The sequence below is a fragment of the Leucopleurus acutus genome (assembly GCF_964270905.1).
Source record: "Leucopleurus acutus genome assembly, chromosome: 13".
In the NCBI taxonomy this organism is placed as follows: Eukaryota; Metazoa; Chordata; class Mammalia; order Artiodactyla; family Delphinidae; genus Leucopleurus; species Leucopleurus acutus.
In genome coordinates, this window is record NC_139155.1 from 60,173,673 (window position 1) to 60,197,561 (window position 23,889).

Consider the following 23,889-nt stretch of genomic DNA (forward strand, 5'->3'; position numbering starts at 1 on the left):
CATTTTAAATTATTAGCAACAAACAGGCCAGTGCTGTGCTGCGTTCATGTGTGTGTCAGTGTCACAGTAAGAGCTGTGTGATTAGAGTTGTGTATATAAGGAGATGATTGTGTTAAATGGTTTTTGAAAAGTCCATGGAAACCCTTTCTTCTAATTTAGTCTGATTCTAGTAACCCATATATGTATGGCGGGACATGTCTGAAAAGGCACATGTAAGCAAATTTGTTTAAATTGAGTAGAGAGGGAAGGGGAGGACTGAGCTTGTGGGTGGGTCTGGGCAGGGCCAGAGGGGATTTCTGTTTAAAATGGTGTTGAAATCACTCGCCAGCCTGATCACACCTTCCACTGCCCCTCCTCTCCTCCACATCTTCTGTTGGCCTTGGGAGACTGTTAGTGCTTTAAGCCAATAGAGGATGAGGCCCATGGGCAGAGAAGGCTTCAGGTCACAGTTGCTTTGTGGTGGCGTCTCTCCCTCCCCGCCGCTCCAGTTTCTCGTTTGGATTGGGACTGTGGTGTGTTCACGTCTGTGGGATGCGCGCCTGCTCTAATGCCGGGAACTCGGGAAGCTCCCGCAGCTTCGACATTGAAGGTGCCCATCAAGTACGTGGAGAGGCCAGGCCACAGCATCCATGCACTGAACTAGAATATTGCAGAGCAGGGTTAGAGCTTAGCTCTGACTGCCCTGGAGCCCCACCTCTCCCATGGTTTTGAGGGTCGGCTGTAGTAAATTCTGACCAATACAAGGCTCCTGCAGCAATTCCAGAGCCATAAAAGCCTGTTGGACACCAGAGGGTCAGGCCAAGGGTGGAAAACATCAGGCAGCTGGGACGTGTCCTGATCCTGCAGGTGGAGCACAGGCACTGTGCATGTGGGCAGGACACAGGCTGTGCTGGGTCGGGGGTTCCGGGGCCGTGGCTCCCTAGCCAGTGGCAGCTGACACCTCTCCTCTCCCCTTCCCCAGGGCCGTGTCCGTCTCATCCATGTCTGAGTTCCAGCGGCTGATGGATGGCTCTCCCTTCCTGCCAGAGAAGGGCCTGCCCGCCACCAGCAGCAAGGAGGACATCACCCCACCCCTCTCCCCAGATGACCTCAAGTACATCGAGGAGTTCAACAGCAAGAGCTGGGACGACAGGCCCCCAGACCCCTGGGCGGACAGGACCGAGGCGGGTCGGGCGAGGCCCGAGGCCAGCACCGACCCTTTCTCCGACTCCTCCTGGTACCTCACCACGAGCATCACCCTGACCACGGACACCGTGACCAGCCCGGAGCACTGCCAGAAGCAGCTCCCGCGGAGCCTTGTCTGCGCCGAGCAGGCCGGGGTGAGGATGCTGCACAGCCCGCCCGCCGTGCGGAGGCTGGATGGTACCGTGGTGGCAGGCGGTGAGGGCAGGGCCCGAGGGGGCCCGGGGGACACCAAGGGGGGCTGTTCTGAACACATTCTTAGGTGGCCCTGTGCCCCCTCCAAGCACCCCCGAGACTACACGGAGGGCGGGCTCTGGCCCCTCGACGGCACCCTCGGTTTCTCCTCCCCGCTGCACAGCCTGGAGATGTCCAAGAACCTGAGTGATGACATGAAGGAGGTGGCCTTCTCCGTCAGCGCTGTCTGCTCCAGCCCCAGGGAGCCTCTGGTCAAGGACACGGCCTGCCAGACCAATGGGTCCCGGACAGCAGGGACGCAGACCATCCAGACCATCAGCATCGGCCTGCAGACCGAAGCCCTGCGGGGCGGCGCCGTCACCAGCAGCCCCCACAAGTGTCTCACACCCAAGGCAGGGGGTGGCACCACGCCCGTGTCCTCCCCCTCCCGCGGCCTCAGGAACAGGCAGCTGGCCCCCGCCATCGAGAAGGTGCAGGCCAAGTTTGAACGCACATGCTGCTCCCCCAAGTACGGGTCTCCCAAGCTGCAGAGGAAGCCCCTCCCCAGAGTGGACCAGCCAAGCAGCAGGACCTCCCCGGGGCTGGCCCCGAAGGGCTGCGGCGAGTCGGCCTGGGCCCGTTCTACCACCACTCGGGAGAGCCCCGTGCACACCGCCATCAACGACGGCCTCTCCAGCCTCTTCAGCATCATCGACCACAGCCCTATGGTGCAGGACCCCTTCCAGAAGGGGGTGCGGGCCGCCAGTCGGTCTCGTTCGGCAGAGCCCCCGCCGGAGCTGGGCCCGGGCCAGGACACGAGCCCCAGCTCCCGAGGCCGGTCGCCCAGCCCGGTCGGGGGTGGCTCCGAGACGTGCAGGGAGGAAGGGGGAGAGGGCACGCCTGCGAGGCAGGACCTGTCTGCTCCCCCCGGCTACACGCTCACCGAGAACGTCGCCCGGATCCTCCACCGGAAGCTGTTGGAACACGCCTTAAAGGAGGAGCAGAGGCAGGCCGCCCACGGCACCCCCAGTCTCAGCAGCAACGGCCCCGTGGGAGAAATGACGGTCAGAGCCGAGCCAGGGTCCATCGAGGTAAAGGAGGCTGAGTACCCCACCCCCTCCGGCTCGTCCTTTTCAGTGTCAGCACAGCTGACCCTGGGGCTGTACCAGGTTATGTGAGTTCAGGAGGTTCAGGGGAGGATGGAACAAGCAGGAATGCAAACCCTGAGCTGCTTCTTAAAAGAGAACTTGGTTTTATTGCCGTCAGTGATCCTCTGAGGACCATGAGATGGTTTTCCTAAGTAGCTCAGGGATTGACTCAGGTCCTCCACTGTGGCCTCAGCGATCCATGCTTGTCTGTTTATCAGGGCTTTTCATTTGGGTTCATATTTCCCCTCCTTCTGTATGAGTTTGTGTCCTGGGAGCGTGTGTGGGCAACATCAGGCTTTCTGCTCCAGCTGTGTGTGTGATGAAGAGAGGGTTTTGACAGGGTGGACATAGAAGACCTCTCGTCAGGACCTACAGGAAGGGTGTCTGGATCCCAGCGCTGGCTTCAGTGCAGACAGCGGGTTCACGTCTCACAAATCCCATTACCCTCTCTGTATGCGTGCGTTCTCTTAGCAGTAAGACCAGGTGAGACAAATGGATAAGGTCAAAATCCTGCCTTCATACAAGGCGATTATTATCCTTATCCCCTTAAACATCACCTATTATTATGTTACCTGTGACCACACTTATTATCCACGTTGTCACATATTATTATGTGATTATTATTATTGTATCCCTCCCCCCTTAAGGTTATTTGCAAATCAGTCGATCTTGAATTCTGCCCTGATCATACCCACATGTGGTATAACTGGACCACGGCAAGGATGAGCGAAATAAAACAAAGCCCGATGATGATGCCGGGGGTGAAAACGGTGGTGATGTTGGCCTTATCGTTCACGCAGTGCCAGAGGAGGTTTCCCAGCCCTTGGTCAGACACCCTTATGTGTAGACCTGGGGGTGAGGCCTGACCCACCAGGAACCCAGATGCAAAACCTCCACAGCAGTGGAATCCAGACACCGGTAGGCATTCTCCAGGCTGGGCAGACAGCAGATGGCGAAGGTTAGAGAAAGACACATACAGCCTCCCTCCCAAGGCTCTGCAGCCCCAGATGCACAGGTGAGGAGAGGAGGAGGTGTATTTCCTGTGTCACCTGATCCACCTGCTGCCCCACATTTCCCACAGTGGGAAAAGGAATGCTCAGCTTCCCAGTATAACCCAACAAGAGGCATTTAACTCAAAATATAGAGTTTAAATCTGAAATAGATTAAACCATATGAAATTGCCAACGGCCTACAGAAATGGCAACACCATATGGTTCAACCTAATAATATTGACAGTCTGTGGCCTACGCCTGCCAAAGGTACACGTCGTCGTGATAAAGCTGTGTGCTCTGAGAAGGAGGCTGTGTTCTCAGGTAACAAATGGTGTCTTCTGCGGGCTTCTGTTACCCCATCCCTCAGGGCCCCTCAGGTAAGTGGTTTGCTGCTGCAGAGGATCTAGCTAGGTGAGTGCCACACCTTCTTGGAATGAGAGCTTTGTCCCAAGCATTAACTATCTTGTCTGTGGTGTCCATTTATATTAGAGACATTTTGAGTCACGAATGAATGCTGCAGGCAATCTATGAGACTAGAAAGGAAACAGTGCTGTGATTGAGTCATTAAACCAAGGCGAGAAAATGGCTTTATGCATATACAGCTGTGCCCCCCTTTGGTCCTCTGTGAAGTGTCTGTCTGTTTAGATTTTCTTCTCTCTCGGTGTGTTTACTACCAAAAGAGGTGATGGCTGATTTAAAGGGGGACCAGGCACGGTGTCAGGGGTTCAGAACTGGCATGGAGCTCTCACGGGCAGTGTTTAAATGTCATGGGCTCTTTTTCCTTTGCTGTTGGAATTTGGCTTATTCTAGACTCCAGTGGAATTATTCCTCACCTGAACTGACTTAGGCCCATTGGAGACCCCAAGACCCCTTCCCATCCCTCCCTAGACTTGTGGTAGTTTTTTTTCATTTCAAAATCAGAATGAATTCAGATTTCCCACCCTCCTCTGAGCCCATGTGGGAGAATCTTTCCCGGAGTGCTCAATGGGACATCTAAACGTGGGTGATGATGGAGTCATCCCTAGCCAGGAACGGGCACAGTAGGAAACCCCCTTTCTCCCCTCACTCACTCTAACCCCATGAGCTACTTATTCCTCTGTTTCTCTTGAAGACATAGCACCATTCTTTCTCTCTAGAAGCTGTGAGCAGGTCTGGTGTGAAGAGAGAGGATAACCTGGAAATGTCTCAGTGGAAAATTCGAAGGGCAAGTTTTAGTCTGAGCTGCAGTCATTTGGTCATTGTGACTAAAACAATCTGGCTGTTTAATGGGCTCTGTTTCAAAAACAGCAGTCGTAGGGTGTTGGAAATGTTCAATGCCAAGGGGCAGCTCGGGAAGAAGAGAAGAATAGCCAGCGGAAGGGAGAGGTCTGTAGCTGTTCTGTCGTGAGGGCCCCTCCTGCTCTGGCCAGGCGGGGGCCGGCCTGTGTGCCCGCTTCTGCAGGACCTCGCTTCTCCAGATGGCTGCCACCAGGCCTGTTGACTTTAAACCTTTACTGTTGTTCTTTTTTAAAAAGTACTTTCAAACCTACTTGCTTTTTCTCTTCTTTGTCTGTCTGTTCCGTCCAGAACCAAACTGTCTTACTAACTGCCCCCTGGGGACTCTAGCCCTGCCTGCCTCACGCCGTAAGTGCTTTCTTCCTTCTTTCCACCCTGTCTGGAGAGGTTGTCATGCAGCTCAGGGCGGGCCCAGGGTCCACCTGCAGGGACCGATGGCAGGCCTGGACGGGACCACTTGCCCCCCGGGGTACTGACTGCTCAGTCGAGATCCCATTGAGATCTCCCCTCTCCTGTGCAGTCTGCAGCCAGTATGCTCCCGAAGGGGTAAAAGGACATTGGCCAGCGAGGGAACTGTCCAGCCTGCAGGGTCTCTGAGCCGAGCGTGTTCCCCGTAGGCCTGCCTGCTCACTGACATTTCGGTGGCTGTGCACGGCCATGTGCTATAATAAGGTGTGACCATTACGCATAAGGCTTTTCTCTTTTTTTTTCAAAAACCACACCAGAGGGAATAAATACAAATGTATCTTGCCCTTCCCAGTGGTCACCATAGGGGTCGTCGTAAGTGCTCAATAGATTTGTGTTAACTGACTAAACACCACAATCGTCCCTGCTCCAAAACTGCAGAATCACCTTCAGAGCCTGAATCAAAGATTGTGAGAAAATACCAACCTTGTTTCTGAGCAAGGATATAGTCACCCACCCCCTTATCCGCTGGCCTGAAATACAACTGGCTCTCAAAGAAAGACTAAGCACATGCCCCACGAAAAATGACAAAGAATGGCTCCAGAGGCCATTTCCAGAAGAGGTGCTGGGAAAAAACAGCATTGCTTGCTTAGATGTGCTGCTGTGATACTAAAGAGAACTTTGTTCCCTTGAACTCATGGTCACACAGCATTTCTTCTGTGCAGAGACGCTAGTGACGAGGTGGCACAAATTAACAGAAAACCCTTGTCACTCAGCATCAGCTTGTGCAGTGGTGTCCAAAAATCCTACGCCGGCAACCTCCACACACTGCTAGACAACACATATTACAAACCAACACACTTATACGCAACACAAACCACACATCTCTTGAGCCAGCGTCCCTCGTGCCCTGGGCTGGGCTAAGGTGAGGACGTTTCCTTTAATTTTGGCTGTTTCAGTGCTGACGTGTTTTCACAGGCGAGGTAGCTCTGGCTGTCGTGGTTTCCATTAGTGTAAGTGCTTTGCTGACGAGGCCTCCCTGTAGTCACGTGAAGCGCCAGCAGCAGGTCCAGGGATGTTAGAGTCATCGTGTGTGTCGATGCTCCTTTTCTGCTGCCCCTGGGCGGCGACCACTCCGCCATCGCTCCTGTGCCCCGCCCTCCATCTTCGCCCTGTCTCTTTGTCGCTCTGATGACTACATGCTCCTCATTCTGCTCATCACATCTCTTTATATCCCTCGACTTACTTCCTGAGTGGCTCTGAGGTCCTTGTTCTGTGTTCTTCATCACAGTGGTTTCCCACCTCAGCCTCTTATTGTGTGGGTGTCCGGGTGGATAGAACTCACCGTTTCCTCAGGTCACAGCTGCCCACACCTCTGTGCCCACAGATCTCAAGTCAGTGTCCTCTGTCCTGGCGTGCAGAGTAAGGACAAGTAGCTCAACAGTCTCTAATACCAAAAAAGGAGCAGCAGCCTTGAGAGGACGTACCGTAGGTGATTGGTCCCGGGGTTACTGGTCCTCAGAAGGTGCAGGAGCCCGTAGCATAGAAGCACAAGCACACTTGGGCTCCACTTTATAAATTTTTGTTTGTTTCTTATTTGTAGCTGTGTTGGGTCTTCCTTGTGGTGTGTGGGCTCCTCATTGTCGTGGCTTCTCTTGTTGCAGAGCACAGGCTCAGTAGTTGTGGCGCACAGGCTTAGTTGCTCTGTGGCATGTAGGATCTTCCCAGACCAGGGCACGAACCCGTGTCCGCTGCATTGGCAGGCGGATTCTTAACCACTGCACCACCAGGGAAGCCCGGGCTCCACTTTTTAAATGCTGCTGCCAGGAAGAGTCATTAGATAAAACCACCTAAATGAAAGTTTCTGCCTGCAGCATTATCTCCATGTGGTGGGAGTTTAACACAGTGCCAGTCAACCTGGAATAAACGGTAGCAGAGTTGGTTTGAAGGTGCGCCCCGTTGCTGGTGCAGCCTGATGGGAGTCATAGGTCCCTTCATGGCCAGCCTCTTAGGACTAGGCAGACCACTCAGGACTCTGGCTCCCCCCTTCCGTTCGCTGCAGCCCAATTCCGAAGGCGCCTCGTATACACACCCATCTCATGCCACGTTTTCATCATAATTTGCTATCTTCCCATTACTGTCGTCACTAGTCATGCGTGTTGAATTCTTACCTTTTTAACTTATACTCCGTGAGCAATGTATAACTTAGCATTCAGAAGTTGCAGACACCCTGGTCTATTGCACTTGAGTCTACTGAGAAGTTCGGGGGAAATCACCTCCCAGAGGACCCGTCCGTCTGAGTAACCCTGTCTTTCTCTTCCTCGGCTTTGAAGGAACTCCCTTGTTCTGCACTAGCTCCATCCCTAGAACCCTGCTTCTCCAGGCCCGAGAGACCAGCAAACCGTCGCCCTCCGTCCCGTTGGGCCCCACATTCCCCCACTGCCTCACCAGCTCCGTCACCCAGAGACCTGACCTCCTTGGAGGAGCTCGGCGACGAGGGGCCGCCCGGGGAGAAGCCACACCTGTGATGCAGGCCCGCATGGATTATCTGGAAAATTCACTGTAATTGCATAACCACACCGTCATCATCGACCGAACTCTACCCCCAAAGGAGAGATCTGGTTTTCCCAAGGTCAAAGAATGTTTTTTTTTTTTTTTTAAATAACACAGCTGCTGAATGTTCAACCTGTGAATCTGAGATGTTTCTAGAATGAAACAGTAAACGTGCCTGTAAGAACTTAATTTTTTTCATAGCTCAGAAAACTATTTTTGTCTCCATCTTTTTTACAGAAAGTATATTAAACAAAAGTAAATAAGATATAAATTTAAAAAGAAGTTTTTAAGAGATTCTGAACACCCTCGCGCGCGATACTGACTGCCTCACTGTTAAATTTGCACTGTTAACATTTGGTTTGGTTTATTTCCACGTTGAATTAGAGTGTTTTAAGTTAATTTTATTTTGTCAGTGTTCTTGTTTTTTAAGAATTTTTGAAATGCTTCAGACCGTATGATTCAGTGAACTTTTTGTAATGAAAAAACCATGAAGGCAGATCTCCTATACCCTTGAGGGGATAGATGGCAGCATTCTGGAAAGGTAGAGAGGCCTCAGCCGGGTTGCCCAGACCCGCTGTATAATCCACATATTCTTCTTCTCGACCTGCACGTCTTTGGGTTCGAAGCACTGGGGTGCATGTACATACCGCTGCTGTGGTCTCGCCCGCTTATGTGTGAGCCCTCTGTCCCACTGTGATACGGTGTGAACCCCCTCGTACTGTACTGTTGTTGTCTTCTCACATTGATGATACAACAGCAATGGCATTTTAAAATTGTTAAACGATTAACAGGCAATACAGTGTTTACTCCAAATTTCCTTGTTTAAGGAAAAACACTACAAAAAGTCCTGAGGATACCAAATGGAAAGAGAGAGGGTTGTGCCTCGGAGTCTGTACGAGATGATGATGAAGAGAAGAAATAAAGCCTTTACAAGACGGCGCCTGTCCCAGACCTTGTGTCTCACACACCCTCCACCTTTTCCTAACTACTCACGCAAAAGTTTCCCATTGGAGGGGGTGAGGTGGGGGGGGGTCATACAGCCACTCACGTATCTGACTGGGATGCACCGTGAGTGCACAACGGCCTTGCAGTTTCTCTGCAAGGGCATCCTGGAATAAACAGGCGACTACATTTTTGCTAAAAAAGCCAAAATGGGTGGGCAAGGGGGTGTGAGGAAAACAGTTATCCACAGTCAGAATGCGCCCACCCTCTCCCCTCCTTGGAAGGTGGGAGAGGCCGTTTCCATCCCTGGACTGAGATGCAGCCCAAGCTGCCAGTGTTTGATAAGCAGGAGTTTACGAAGAAGTGGTGCTGATGAAGAAAACAAGAACTATTTCAGGCTGAAGCTTCTAGCTGTAATCTTTCAGTAACAAACCCGCTATGGTATAAGTTATTTTCCCAGTATTACCACAGTTCCATTACCATTAAACTATTTTTTTCATAAACACAAAGTACTATTGGACATTGGAGCCTGCTGTAGCTGCTGCAGAAAACAGCCTGACAGTTCCTTAAAAAGGTAAACAGTTACCATATGATCCAGTAATTCCACTTCTGGGTGTAGGCCCAGGGGAACTGAAAGCTGGGACTTGGACAGATACTTGTTCACCCATGTTCACAGCAGCTGTAGTCACAGTAGCCAAAAAGTGGAAACAATACAAGTGTCCATCGATGGATGACAGATAAACAACATGTGGTTCGTCCATACACTGGAATACTCCAGCCTCAGGAAGGAGCTTCTGGCACCTGCTACAGTGTGGATGAACTGTGAGGACACTATGCTACGTGATATAAACCAGCCACAGATACTGTACGATTCCACTTATCTGAGGTACTAGAGTAGTCAAATTCCAGATACAAAAGTAAAATAATGGTTAGCAGGAGTTAGCGAGAGGAAAGAACCAAGTGCTTAATGGGTGCAGAGTTCCAGTTTGGGAAGGTGAAAAACCTTGGAAATGGATGATGGTGACGGCTGCACAATATGAATGTACTTAATGCCACTGAGCTCTACGCTTAAACATGTTTAAAATAGTGAGTGTTGTGTATATTTTACCACAGTAATAATTTTTTTTTTTTTTTTTTTTTGCGGTACGCAGACCTCTCACTGTTGCGGCCTCTCCCGTTGTGGAGCACAGGCTCCGGACGCGCAGGCTCAGCGGCCACGGCTCACGGGCCCAGCTGCTCTGCGGCATGTGGGATCTTCCCGGACCGGGGCACGAACCCGTGTCCCCTGCACTGGCAGGCGGACTCTCAACCACTGCGCCACCAGGGAAGCCCCACAGTAATAATTTTTAATGCAAAAAAGGAAATATTCTACTTAATCCCCTAGACACAGCTGTAGACAAACTATGAGCAAGTTGACAAAGATTTCTTTGAGGCCCAGCCTCTGCCCACAGTACGTGCTGGGAGGTGCAACAACACTCTTCCCGTTGGAAGCAAGCAGGCAAGTTGTCGGTGCTCATAACGGGAAAAGTGCCAGCATCTAGCACAGTTAGAATCCAGGACTCTGATCATTCCATCAGGACATGCCCTGTCTCCCAGCTCTGCTCTGTGTCGCTTTATTCTCAGACAAGCATCCTAAACGTTGGCAACCCTTGTTCCCAGAAGCTCTTACTAGTTTAGCAACTCCGAGAGAAAGAGGATCTCTTACCAGTAGCACCAACAAAAGCCCCAGGACTGAAGAATCTCATGGTTCTGCTTTAATTCACTCATCTCACTCTGAGCCTGTCACTGCCAGAATGGCCCAGCAAAGGAAAACCACCGGAGTGGTTAAGATAGAGGGGAAAGGGTGCCTAGAAGGCAGGGAAGGCTGAATGTGATGGTGGGGCACCCCGGAATTACAAGGAGAGGTTCTGGTCATCACGGAACTTGCTCTCTGGCTGGAGGAGATGAATCCCAGGCACAAATGCAGAAATGGCATGGTGTAAATCCAAGTGGTGCTTGAGCTGGGCTTGGGAGGAAGAGCAGGATTTAACTGTGAAGGCAGGAGGGGTTGTCAGGTGGGGGAAGAGAAGGGGCAGAGGTGTGGGGAGGTGGTGATGGGACCTCTAAGCAGGGCAGGGCTGGAGGCAGAACCTGCAGGGACAAAGCCACGTTAGTGGCACCAGTGCCTTGAAAGCACTTTGGAACTTCTCCAACCATCCAGTTCTCTAATTGTTAGGCATTTGTATTCTTGAGTCCATTTACTGTGGAACCATTCCAACTTTTGCAAAGGCAAGACCAGAGGATGAAATCACTTGCTATGCTCCTGTCCAAATGGACGGCGAGGCACTAAGTAGGTAAGAGCAGCTGCTTGTCTCTTCATGTCCCCACCCGCCATCCTTAATGTGCAATTCGCTTTTATGTTCTAAACAAAGAAGCAGATTCCTCAAACCCAGCAAAGAGCCCTCACACACACACACACACACACACACGCTGGGCGTGCCCTGCCCACTGGTCTCACCCAGCACCAGCCTGACATTCTCACCAAACTGCTGTCAGTCTGGCTGGGGGCAGCCACAGTGCAACTTTCCTCTTCTCTTCTGATGAAAAGGTAACCTTGTGACGTTAAGGTCTTCAGTATTACGTGTCTTCTCAAAAAATATATTTGCATGTGATAATTCTAATTCTCTTTAGCACAGTTGTGTTTCATCTACTTTCTTCTTAAGCTTGCCAGAGTTATGCACATTTATTTTGTTCAAAAAATAGTTAAGTGCAACTATCATTTTCTCTTTTCTAATTCACTGATTCTTAAAATACACGTAAAACTTAGCATTTTAACCATTTTTAAAAACCATTTTAAAGTGTACGACTCAGTGGCATTTAGAACATTCACAATGTTGTGCAATCATCACCACTGTCTAATCCCAGAACACTTTCATCACCCTACAAGGAAATACAGCAGTTCCCCCCACAGTCCCTGGCACCCACGAACCTGCTTTCTGTCTCTGTGGGTTTGCCTATTCAAGACATTTCATATAAATGGAATCATACAGTGTGGCCATGTCTGGCTTCTTTCACCTAGCATGATGTTTTCAAGGTCCACCTACATTACTGTACCGTGTCAGTACTTCCCTTTCAGAGTTGAATAACGTTCCATTGTATGGATTACTGCATTTTGTTGATCCATTTTTAAAACAAAATGCTTTATTTACCTTAAACAGCCTTGATTATTCCCCAAAAGGAAGCAAGTCACAATGAATAATCAAGACACTCATCAATCAGTTTGCAAAATTAAGGCACTTTGGCATCTTTAACTCAAACATAGTCGTTTCCAGGGGCCACCAGTACATATTACACTTATGCTTTTGTTTGCATTTAGTCCTTTCAGCATCATTCTTTGATGCAGTGTGCACTGGAAACCAGTAGTAGCAGGAAATTTGGCTGAGTCATAAGCAAGTTGGCCATTTGAGTGAATTTGATGACACTGGGTCTTTAGTAAACTCTGGGCCACTCCACTCAGTGGAGAAATCTGGATTTGAGTCCTGGTTTGAACACAAAGTAATGCAGCCTTAGGCCATCTCTTTGAGAGACTCATGTGAAGAATAGCAACAATACCTACTTGCCAGACATGTAAGGATTAAGGTTTACTGTGTACCTACTGTATGCAAGATACTACGCTAAGAGTTGTGAACACCAACTTTCAACCAGAACAGAAAAGAGGCTCCGGGCTCTCACAGAGCTTATGTCCTGGTGATGAGAAATGTGTAGTAAACAGGTGTGACTGTGATGGAGAAGAGCTAACTAAAAGGCTTCCCTGGGGAGATACCCTCTGAGCTGAAGCCTGGGCAAGAAGCAGCTGTCGGCCGGGCAGAGGACGTAGCTGGTGCAAAGCTGGGATGAGGAGCAGAGCCTGTCTGTTCCTGGAAGCGAAGGACGGGTACTGTGGCCTGAGAGGGGAAGGGGAGGCCTCACAGTGCACAGGAATGAGTGAATTTTACGCTAGGTGGGGGGAAATCCACTGAAAGGTATTAAGCAAGGGAGTTACTTTCTGGAAGACTACTGTGATGTGAGGATAAGGAGGGGCAAGATTGGAAGGCTTCCCGACAAAAGACTGTGGTGTTGGCCCAGAGAAGCGTGGTGGCCGCTCGGACAGTTCTGCATCACACCGCCAGGCTTGCCGCATGCCACTCATCAAGAGCTGGGCTTTAGGATCTGCTGCTGAGGATTCCGCGGGACCCACTGCCAAACGCCAGAATCTACTGCATTGTTCAGATAAAAGCTGAGCCAAGCCCTTATTCTTCTGCCGCCTCTCAGGCTGGGCCAGCAGCCTTGTCAGTGGCCTCGGGCCAAGAAGAACAGTCACCCTCTTAGCCCCCTTCCCTTCGGGGCACAAAATCACAGAGCAAGCTTCTCATTTCTGTTTTGTTTTTAAGGTCTGCTCTTTCTCCAGAAGGAAGGTGGCACCTTCTAAGCTACTGTCATTTGTGATTTAGTAAAAATGGGTTCCAGCTCTGGGTGTGCAGATGGTGGGGGAGGGTTGGGGAGGCACCCAGTTATAAGCGCTGCACAGTGAAATAGAAGAGAATGGGATAGGAACACAAAGATAGTCGACTTCGTTTGTTCTAGGCCCAGTTTTGTCCATTAGATTCAATGAACCCAGTCCATTTCAAAGACAGAAGCTTCTATAACTTCCTAGTGAGCTAATAAACTTCAACAGGGCACCAGGAATCCAAACCTCACAATCCCCACAGTAATCCTGGGACAAATTCACCACTCATTATTCATCAACTCCAGCCTCCCTAGTACATGTGACTTTAGCTGATTAAAATAAAAACAAAGCACTGAAGACACTATGATGAAGTAGGTGCACCTGAAAATAGCTGGCAGAATTATAAACTCTGAATTCCAAATGTCTTGAGAATGACTAAGCAATAAGCAATTATCTGTAAAACTGTTTATACTTATCGAGTCATTTCACTTAGAGGAATTTACCCCAAATAACTCCAGTGAAACCAATGTAGTTTGCATAATACATTCATAACAGCACAAATTATACAGAAAAATCTGGAAACAGGCTAAACAAGTTATAGTTCATCAACAGATTGAATATTGTGCTCCTTCACCTAGAAAACATTCCTAGTGACCAGGGACTGGATGGACCTGTGGGGACTCAAACATAAATGTGATACAACTGCCCCTACGAGGCTCATCACCTGGTCAATGGTGTCCAACTACCTGGGCTCGAATCCTGCTTCACCACTTTCTAACAAAACACCGTCAGGAAAGTTACCTGTGCCCCCTAAGTCTCAGTTTTCTGCTATGCAAAATAAAAGCGTTCATAATCATCACCTAATTAGCTAAGTTAGGTTAAGTTATGAGGTCTGGATAAGCTAATACTTGTCAAGCACTTAGAACAGTGCCTGGCACTAAGATTTGTTAAGTAAAATGATTATGCAAATGTCACATTATAAAACAATATGATACGTGCTATAAGAGTATATATAAGTGTAGAGTGGGCACAGAAAAGGGACTGACTCTGCCCGGGGCTGGGGCACAGGTGTGGTGGTGGTGGGTGGAAGAGGTCTAGGAAGACCTCATGCTGACCTGTATGGTAAGAGTCTTGGAGGAACTGATGAGGAACGAGACTGAGAAAGAGAACTTCGAGAAATACTGCCTAGGTTGTGCATGTAATACTCCTCTGGGGTCTCTGGAGAGAGATTCAAATTTATTTTCAATTACTTTTGTATACTGGACTGGTGTTTTTATCAAATGTTGACACCATGCTAAGCTTTCTTTATTGGAAAGAAAAGCAAAGGGTGAAAAGTAGCTCATCCATTCTGAGCCCCCCAGGACCCTGCCATCCATGTCAATACAGGAATCCCATAATAAGGGCTGCTGTATCCAGAAAGCAAGTTACTCCTTCCTGGGCACCCATCTGCTATGGCATTTCACAGGAAGAGTCGCTTTTATCCACTTAAAGACTCTCACTGCTGAAGTATTCCTAGTGACACCAGCAGCCACATCTGCACTGTTTTCCTGTGGTTCATGCCTGTTTGTTAGATTCTGGACAGGTGTCAACGTTCTCAAGGTAGTGCTAATAAAAATGAGACACATATGAATTTTGTTGTGTAGTCATTAGAACTGTTCATGAATATTCCATCAACTTCTGAGCACATTATAAAATCACCCTTCTCCATTGCCCCTTGAAGTTGGGTGTGGCTCTTTGCCAATGAAGTGTGAACAAGAGCCACACATGTCACTTTCTGCTGACAGTTTTAAGAGCCAATGCACCACTTGCTATGTTCCTTTTCTGCCTCAGCAGTTGTGGGAGCATATGTCCCTCCATCTGGGCCCCTGAGTGGCTGTCATACACAGACCCACTTCAAATATGTAGCATGAGGGACAAATAAGTCCTTGCGTGTTAAGCCACTGAGAGTTGGGAACTGTTCATTAAGGCAGCACAACTTAGCCCATCCTGACTGCAATAACTGTCAAAAAATGGGGATGCATACACAAATAATATGAAAAAACAAAACCACATCATCTCAATAGATGCAGAAAAAGCATTTGATAAAATTCAACATCCATTTATGATAAAAACTCTCACCAAAGTGGGTATAGAAGGAACATATCTCAACATAATAAAATAAACCTGCAGCCAACATAATAGTCAATGATGAAAGACTGAAAGCCTTCACACTAAATTCTGGAACAAGACAAGGATGCCCACTCTCACCATTTCTATCCAATGCAGTATTGGAAGTCCTAGCCACAGCAATCAGACAAGAAAAAGAAATAAAAGATATCCAAATCAGAAGGGAAGAGGTAAAACTGTCATCTACAGATGACATGGTACTCTATATAGAAAACCCTAAAGACTCCACACAAAAACTATTAAAACTGATAAACTAGTTCAGTAAAGTAGCAGGATACAAGGTTAACATACAGAAATCTGTTGCATTTCTTTACAGTAACAGAAATATCAGAAAGAGAAAGTTAAAAAGAAGCCTTTAAAAATCACATCCGAAAACAAAAACAAAAACAAAACCTAGGAATAAACTTGACCAAGAAGGTGAAAGACACATTGAGAACTATAAAACACTGCTAAAGGATATTAAAGATGATTGAAAGAAACAGAAAGATATCCCATGCTCTTGGATTGGAAGAATATTGTTAATACGGCCATATTACCAAAACAATCTACAGATTTAATGTGATCCCTATCAAATTACCCATGACATTCTTCACAGAAATGGAACAAATAATACTAAAATTTATATGGAACCACAGAAGACCCAGAACTGCCAAAGCAATCCTGAGGAAAAAGAACAAAGCTGGAGGCATAACCCTCCCAGACTTCAGGCAATACTACAAAGCTATAGTAATCAAAACTGCCTGGCATTGGCACAAAAACAGACATATGGGTGAATGGAACAGAATTGAGAGCCCAGAAATAAACCCACACATCTACAGTCAATTAATCTTCAACAAAGGAGGCAAAAATATACAACGGGGAAAAGACAGTCTCTTCAGCAAGTGGTGTTGGGAAAGCTGGACAGCCACATGTAAATCAATGAATTTAGAACATACCCTCACACCATATACAAAAATAAACTCAAAATGGCTTAAAGACCTAAATATAAGACAAGACACCACAGAACATACGCAAAACACTCTGACATAGGGGCTTCCCTGGTGGCGCAGTGGTTGAGAATCTGCCTGCCGATGCAGGGGACACGGGTTCGTGCCCTGGTCCGGGAAGATCCCACATGCCGCGGAGCAGCTGGGCCCGTGAGTCATGGCCGCTGAGCCTGTGCGTCCGGAGCCTGTGCTCCACAATGGGAGAGGCCACAACAGTGAGAGGCCCGCGTACAGCACAAAAAAAAAAAAAAAAAAAACACTCTGACATAAATCGTAGCAATATTTTCTTAGGTCAGTCTCCCAAGGCAATAGAAATAAAAGCAAAACTAAACAAATGGGACCTAATCAAACTTAAAAGCTTTTGCACATCAAAAAAAAAAAAGTCCATAAACAAAACAAAAATGTACAGACTGGGAGAAAACAGCAAATGATGTGACCAACAAGGGCTTAATTTCCAAAATATACAAACAGCTCATACAACTCAACAACAAAAAAACAAAACCCAATTAAAAAATGGGCAGAAGACCTAGACATTTCTCCAAAGAAGACACACAAATAGCCGATAGGCACATGAAAAGATGTTCAACATAACTAATTATTAGAGAAATGCAAATCAAAACTACAATGAGGTACCACCTCATACTGGTCAGAATGGCCAACATTAAAAAGTCAACAAATAACAAATGCTGGAGACAGTGTGGAGAAAAGGCAACCCTCTTACACTGTTGGTGGAAATGTAACTTGGTGCAGCCACTATGGAGGTTCCTCAAAAAACTAAAAACAGAGTTGCCATATGATCCAGCAATCCCACTCCTAGGCATATACCCAGACAAAACTATAATTCGAAAAGATACATGCACCCCTATGTTCACTGCAGCACTGTTTACAACAGCCAAGACATGGACACAGCCTAAATGTCCATCGACAGATGAATGGATAAAGATGATGTGGTACATTTATACAATAGAATATTACTCAGCCATCAAAAAGAATCAAATAATGCCATTTGCAGCAACATGGATGGACCTAGAGATTATCATACTAAGCGAAGTAAATCAGAAAGGGAAAGACAAATACCATATGATATCACTTATATGTGGAATCTAAAATATGACATAAATCAACATATCTATGAAACAAAAACAGACTCACAGACACAGAGAACAGACTTGTGGTTGCCAAGGGCCAGGGGTTGGGGGCAGAGGGGAGGGAAGGATTGGGAGCTTGGGATTAGCAGATGCAAACTAGTATATATAGGATGGATAAACAAGGTCCTACTGTATAGCGCAGGGAACTATATTCAATATCCTGTGACAAAGCATGATGGAAAAGAATATGAAAAAGAATATATATATCTGTGTATATGTATATATATGTATAACTGAGTCACTCTGCTGCACAGAATTAACACAGCATTGTAAATCAACTATACTTCAATAAAATTTTTTAAAAGTTTTAAAATCTTCAAAAAAAATGTCTACAAATAATAAATGCTGGAGAGGGTATGGAGATAGAACCCTCCCTACACCGTTGGTGGGAATGTAAACTGGAGCAGCTACTATGGAGAACAATGGGAGGTTCCTTAAAAAACTGAAAACAGAGCTACCATATGATCCTGCAATCCCACTCCTGGGCATATATAGGGTTGGCCAAAAAGTTCATTCAAGGAAAAACCCCAAACAAACATTTTGGCTGACCCAATATGTGGAGAAAACTCTAATTCGAAAAGATACATGCACCCCAATGTTCACTGAAGCACTACTTACAATAGCCAAGACATGGAAGCAACCTAAGTGTCCAATGACAGATGAATGGATAAAGAAGATGTGGTATATATATATATATATACAATGGAATATTACTCAGCCATAAAGAGAATGAAATAATGCCTTTTGCAGCAACATGAATGGACCTAGAGATTATCATTCTAAGTGAAGTAAGTCAGACAAAATATCACATGGTATGTGGAATCTAAAATATGATACAAATGAACTTATTTACAAAACAGAAAGAGACTCACAAACACAGAAAACAAACTTATGTTACCAAAGGGGAAAGGGGGGAAGAGATAAATTAGGAGTTTGGGATTAACATATACACAGTATTACATATAAAATAGATAAACAAGGACCTACTATATAGTACAGGGAACTATATTCAGTATCTTGTAATAACCTATAACAGAAAAGAATCTGAAAAAGAATAAATATACACACATACATACGCATACATAACTGAATCATCTTACTGTACACCTGAAACTAACACATTATAAATCAACTATACTTCAATAAATAATCACACAATTAAAAAGTATGAAAAAAGAGAAGATCAAATTTTCACAGCATATATCGATAAAACTGCTACTTCATGTTAACAAAGAGGTGAGAGGGACTTCCCTGGCAGTCCAGTGGTTAAGACTCTGCGCTTCCACTGTAGGGGGCATGGATTCGATCCCTGGTCAGGGAACTAAGATCCTGCATGCCGCGTGGTGCAGCCAATGAATAAATAAAATAAATTAAAGAAAAAAAAGATGTACGAGAATTTAAAGCTATGCAAACAGTTATTATTTTCCTTACTCAATTCTTTAAATTCACTGTAGAAGAAACTTCCAGTTCCTTTACCTAAAAGGGTAGATGTTATTACTGAACTGAAGTGACTACATGGATAAAGCAGAGGCAAACGGGTCGAGTGATGCCACTTCCTGCCCCCTCCCTTTTCTTTCCAGCTACATTTTTTGGAAAAGTACGGACTGAGTACCTCCCTTGAGCCAGCAAACTGAGACAAAAGGTGAAAAGTGGTTTTCCTAAGGAGTTGCAAGTGCACATTAGAAGAGACGGTAAAAAGCGCCCTCCCCAAGCCCTCATTTAACACGTAATTTTAACAACGGCAACCATTCTCAGAGGGTGCTTCCCCTGAAACTTAGCACAATGGTCTCTGCCTCGCTGCATCAGAGTCTCTGGGAGTAACTTAAGACCCTTCCTAGATCAAATAAATCAGGCTCCCTTGGGCATGGCCGTCAGTACATTTTACATGTTTCCCCTGCTGGTTCTGGGCAGCCAAGATTGAGAACTACTAGTAGAGCAGAATTGCTTAACCTAGACGTTCCCAAACCTTCCTGCACACTGGGATCACCTGGGGGGCCTTCGGAAATCCCACACCTGCCTCCCACCCCAGACCTCATGATGCAATTGGTCTGGGGTGAGACCTGGGCATTGGAATTTTTTAAAGAATTAATCCCCACTGGAACTAATTCTATTTTGCAGCATTGTTCAAGAGCCAGTCTCAACCAGATTTAAGAGCTCGGGGTCTGAATCAGACAGGCATGGGTTCTTCACTGTGCAGTCGTGGGCATGCTCCTCACCTTGTGTGGAGTTTGGTTTTCTCATTATGTAAAGTGGGAATCACAACAGCTACCTCACAAGGTGGCTGTGAGGATTGGAGGAGACAGTGAGTTAGCACGAGGCCTGTCAGATGACACTTGCTCAACAAACAGCATCGTCTCATGTAAGTGGACAATCCTGGACATCAAGGTGATTGTCCTAATCTGACAACTAAAGGCACTGAGGATCAGAAAGGTCACTGGCTGCCTCAAGATTACACGATAATAACTGGAAAGCAGGACTCAGCCCAGGGCTTCACTGAGCAGAGAGACTGCAGGGGCCCCACACCCACACGCCCCCCACAGACCAAGTGGGGCTGAACTGGCCCTGCTGTGGGACATGCCTAGGCTGTCAGGTGGACCTGGCCCAACTCAGCTCACCTGCTTCTGTCCTGGAGCTTAACAAACTAAATCATGTCTTGAATTTCACTGACTTCATTTCTTTTCAAGGTTGTAAAATAGCCCCAACCAACCTGTCAGACCTGAATTCTTTTCTCGATGTGTTCTCAAAAAACAGCAGCTACCTACCAGTTTCTTCTATTCATGCGGTGTCCTTTCTAACATAACTGACACAGAAGGATGAACTCGGGCACAGGTGACACAGTATTTATATTTGCATGGATGATGTAGGCAGGGAAACTGCCTAAAACACTGCTACCACTTGAGGTGTAATATACCTTGACCCATGTGAAGAAAAACACAGACCACAGGATTAGAGGGGGCACCGAGAAGCCACAGATGTGACCACAGGAGTACTTTGCTTACTTAAAATGTGTGTTTGGCACTAAGGAGGGGTCGTCCTGGCACTGTCGCACCCCCACACCTCCATGAGCGAGAGCTGAAACCGTGACTTTGGTGCACGCAGCACCAGGCTGGGCTGGGCTGGCGTGGGGGGAGACAGGCGTGTAGCCCACCTCGTCTCATCTCCATCATCCCCTTACACTTTATTCAGGTGTGAATAACTGACTTCTCACTACTACGTAAAGTGATGTGAACACAGTTTTAAGGACGTTCCCTAGTCCCCTAAGTGGCCCCTCTTTAGGAACCCTGGAGCAACCGCAGCCTGGCTAAGGCAGGATCCCCCATGGGCTACGGGCTGCAGCGTTGCAAGGCAGCCTGTGCTCGCAATTTTCACGGCCCAGGAAGGCAGAAGGGATTTTTGGTGTGAAAAGCCACCGTTCTCCAGGCCACAGAGGGAACCTCTCCTGTCACTTTTTGCCTTGATCTCAGTCCTGAAAGAGGTCATACCCAGACCATACTGGTTAAAGCAGAGTCTCAAAATAAGGCACAAACATCTTCCCCCTAAGAACTCTGTGTCCTCAAGAGTCAAGTCCAAATTGAACTGAATTCTCAGAGCCATTAAAGATCTTACCTAAATTTACCCTGACCCACTTAGGGGAGGAGCCAGAACAAAGTGGACCTTTTTAAAATGACATTTGGGACACTGAACTCAAGGCACAGAGGACCATAAAGCAGCCAGTGACCAATTTGGAGGTTAGATCCCATATTAAGTCACCACCTGGGAGACCAGATGGGCAGCAAACTGCTTCTGTGGCAGTCAAGGCCACACTTGGTCAGCACCTGTGTGCAGTGGTACCTGGGGGGGAGCTGTGGGCTGGACCATGATGAAGGCATGCGGCTTGTTGCCTAGTAACGCCACACAGATGTCACTCAGGAGCATCAGTACCACACCTGATGAGGACATCACTCTGGCATTTCAACAGAACGTACAATGGGTTTTGAGTCACTGCTCCAGGTGGGAGATACACTGGATGGGGCATGTGCATTAGAGGCCGGAACCCTATCTCTTCCTCTGCATTAAAATGGCCTGATCTCCCTTCCCCGGGCAGGAGCATAACCCCATGCAACCCAGGCACGTGGCAGGCCTGGTAGGCTGCTGTGCACTTGCCCAGGAAAGCCAATTTATATTTCCAGCTGCCTCCAGCCTAATTCTGCTCTGCCACCTGCAGTGAGGTGCAGCTAAGGAGACTTCTTCCTGGCCTCGGTGGATCCTTGAATTAATGCCTTATGGCTTCACAGGCACAGTGGGTTGTGAGCCTCACGAAGGCAGGGCTCTCTTCCCTATAACCTCTCAGTGCCCTGCACAGTGCAGACGACCCTCAAGAAACGCTTGTGGGATCCAATACTCTCATTTCCAAATTTTTTTTAGAGAAGGTACATTAAAACTTAAGACCCACTGCCTAGCATAAATACCTCTTAACACAAGGATAAGAACATTGTGATGCTAATAACTAGTCTGCACACAAATTCACAATTTCACAAAGTGCTGTGAGGCCGCCTCTTTCCTTTAACACAGTGAGGATCTGGGCGCCTCATTCGAGCCTGTTTCCCTTTAGTCATTCTTTCCCGGCCCTTTCTACAACTCCCTCTCGCTCAGGTCACCTGGCTGCCTCTCAAGCCATGAACTGCTCTCCCCAGGAGCCTCAGAGGCACCGGCCCACCCTGCAGCCAGGAGACTCAGAAGCAGACCCTGGGGAAGGATGGGGTAACCAGAAAAGAGAGGTGTCAGAAAACGCACATCTCCCCTCTGTCTCCAATTTGTAATCCTCCTCCACCTGGGCACCCCCCCATTACTGGGCCTAACATGCCCAGGAATTTTACTTACATAAACATGATAACAATCATTTATTGAGCCTTAACTGTGTCCCAGGTACTGTCCCATTTAATACAACAATCCTAGCCATCTCTCGGATGAGGAAACGAGGCTGAGAGAGGTTAGGTCATTCACAGGCAGTTAAGAGTGGAACCAGCTCCTGGATCATATGACCCAAGGCCACGCTCACAGCCCGTGGCCAGCATGCGCTCCTCCTGCACTGCCTATCCCCTACCCTGGCTCAGTGCAGAAATCCCTCTGTAGCATCTCTGAGTATCTCCAGAAACACATCACTGGTAATCTGTTCCCTAGCCCCACATCATTTGGGGGGGTCCCTGGTGAGGCTTTGCATCTGTCCACTCACTCAGCAAAACAGACAGTGAGGACCCACCCCTATGGGTCGCTCTGCTGGACTCGGGACAGGAGTCACATAAGATCTGGTTCCTGCCCTTGGGAAAAGGAGACGCAGACACAGCAAATCTGTTCAGAACAGCATCTAGACAGGACAAGAGCAGGCCGAGTGCCGCAGGGCCCAGGAAGGTTTGGCCATTCAGCTGGTGGCTCAGCAGTAACCAGGCAGAATGAAAGAAAAAATAGAAAAGAAGAGGAAAGGAAGTGGGATGGGACCCACACCCCTGGTGGGACGCTGAAGGAGAGGAGAGGTTCCTGCATCCAGGGAAGCCCCCTCCCCGGAGAGCGGATCAGCTGGGACAGAAGGGGAGCTTCGGGGGCTATCAGAGGAGAGCCCAGCAAGGGGTCTGTGGCAGGCAGGGCAGAGTGAGACCCACACAGATGGTTTGTGCCACAGCCCTGCACGCCCCAGCCTAAGAGGGGTGTCTGCACAGAGGCTGAGTGCTGGAACATGGGGTTTGGAGAGCAGTCCCAGGGAGAGGACTGCTGTTGGCACAGGGAATGGGAGTGAGGAGCTCTTCAACCAGGAATGCTTGTGGAGGAAGCCCAGACCACCACAGAAGCGAAGTGCCTTTGTTGAGTGATGTGCAAGGGGAGGGGCCGCCACTGACACAAAAGAGCACACCTACAGGTGAACAGCTCCAGAGGAGGAATACTCAGTGGCTTCTCTCCCAGTGGCAGTGCTCCATTCCTACCTACCTTGCACCACAGATCAGAAACGCAGCTAAGAAACAGATCTTGGGGTCTCTACTCCAACAACTAGGGAGCAGCCCCCACCCCAGACAGGACAGTGACAACCACAGAGCAAAGGGGAGGCCCTGCTCAATATCCACTAATCAATATACAGTGCAGGCTCTGGTCACCACAACATCAGTCACACCTCCCATCAAGGGGATAACAGTCAGCATACACTGAGGAAAGAGGTGGCAGACATCCACACTAAAAACAGGCCTCACACCAAAATAAATAAATAAATAAATGAACTCACGAAGGTTACACAGGGATGTTCCCACATAAAAATAGCCCTCCAAGACAGTCTGAGGGTCTGGCATTGGGAGGAAGAACCCCCAGAGCACTTAGCCTTGAAGGCCAGCAGGGCTTCAGTGCAGCAGCTCCAAAGGGCTGAGGGAAACAGAGACTGCACTCTTGGAGGGCGCACACAAGGTCTCACATGCACTGGGACCCAGCACAAAG

The 23,889-nt window shown here is 48.0% G+C and overlaps 1 protein-coding gene across 2 annotated transcripts in view; it reads left to right on the forward strand.

Moving 5' to 3' along the window:
- The window catches only part of MTCL1 (microtubule crosslinking factor 1), a gene marked incomplete at both ends in the record, with an annotated part of 121,892 nt that extends 114,188 nt beyond the window's left edge, over positions 1–7,704 (forward strand). For both annotated transcript variants that reach the window (XM_082853445.1, XM_082853446.1), the window contains 2 exons: positions 962–2,447; positions 7,510–7,704. In XM_082853445.1, the coding sequence (XP_082709571.1) occupies positions 962–2,447; positions 7,510–7,704 (1,681 nt within the window). The remainder of the gene's footprint in view (positions 1–961; positions 2,448–7,509) is intronic.
- Positions 7,705–23,889: the final 16,185 nt, after the last annotated feature.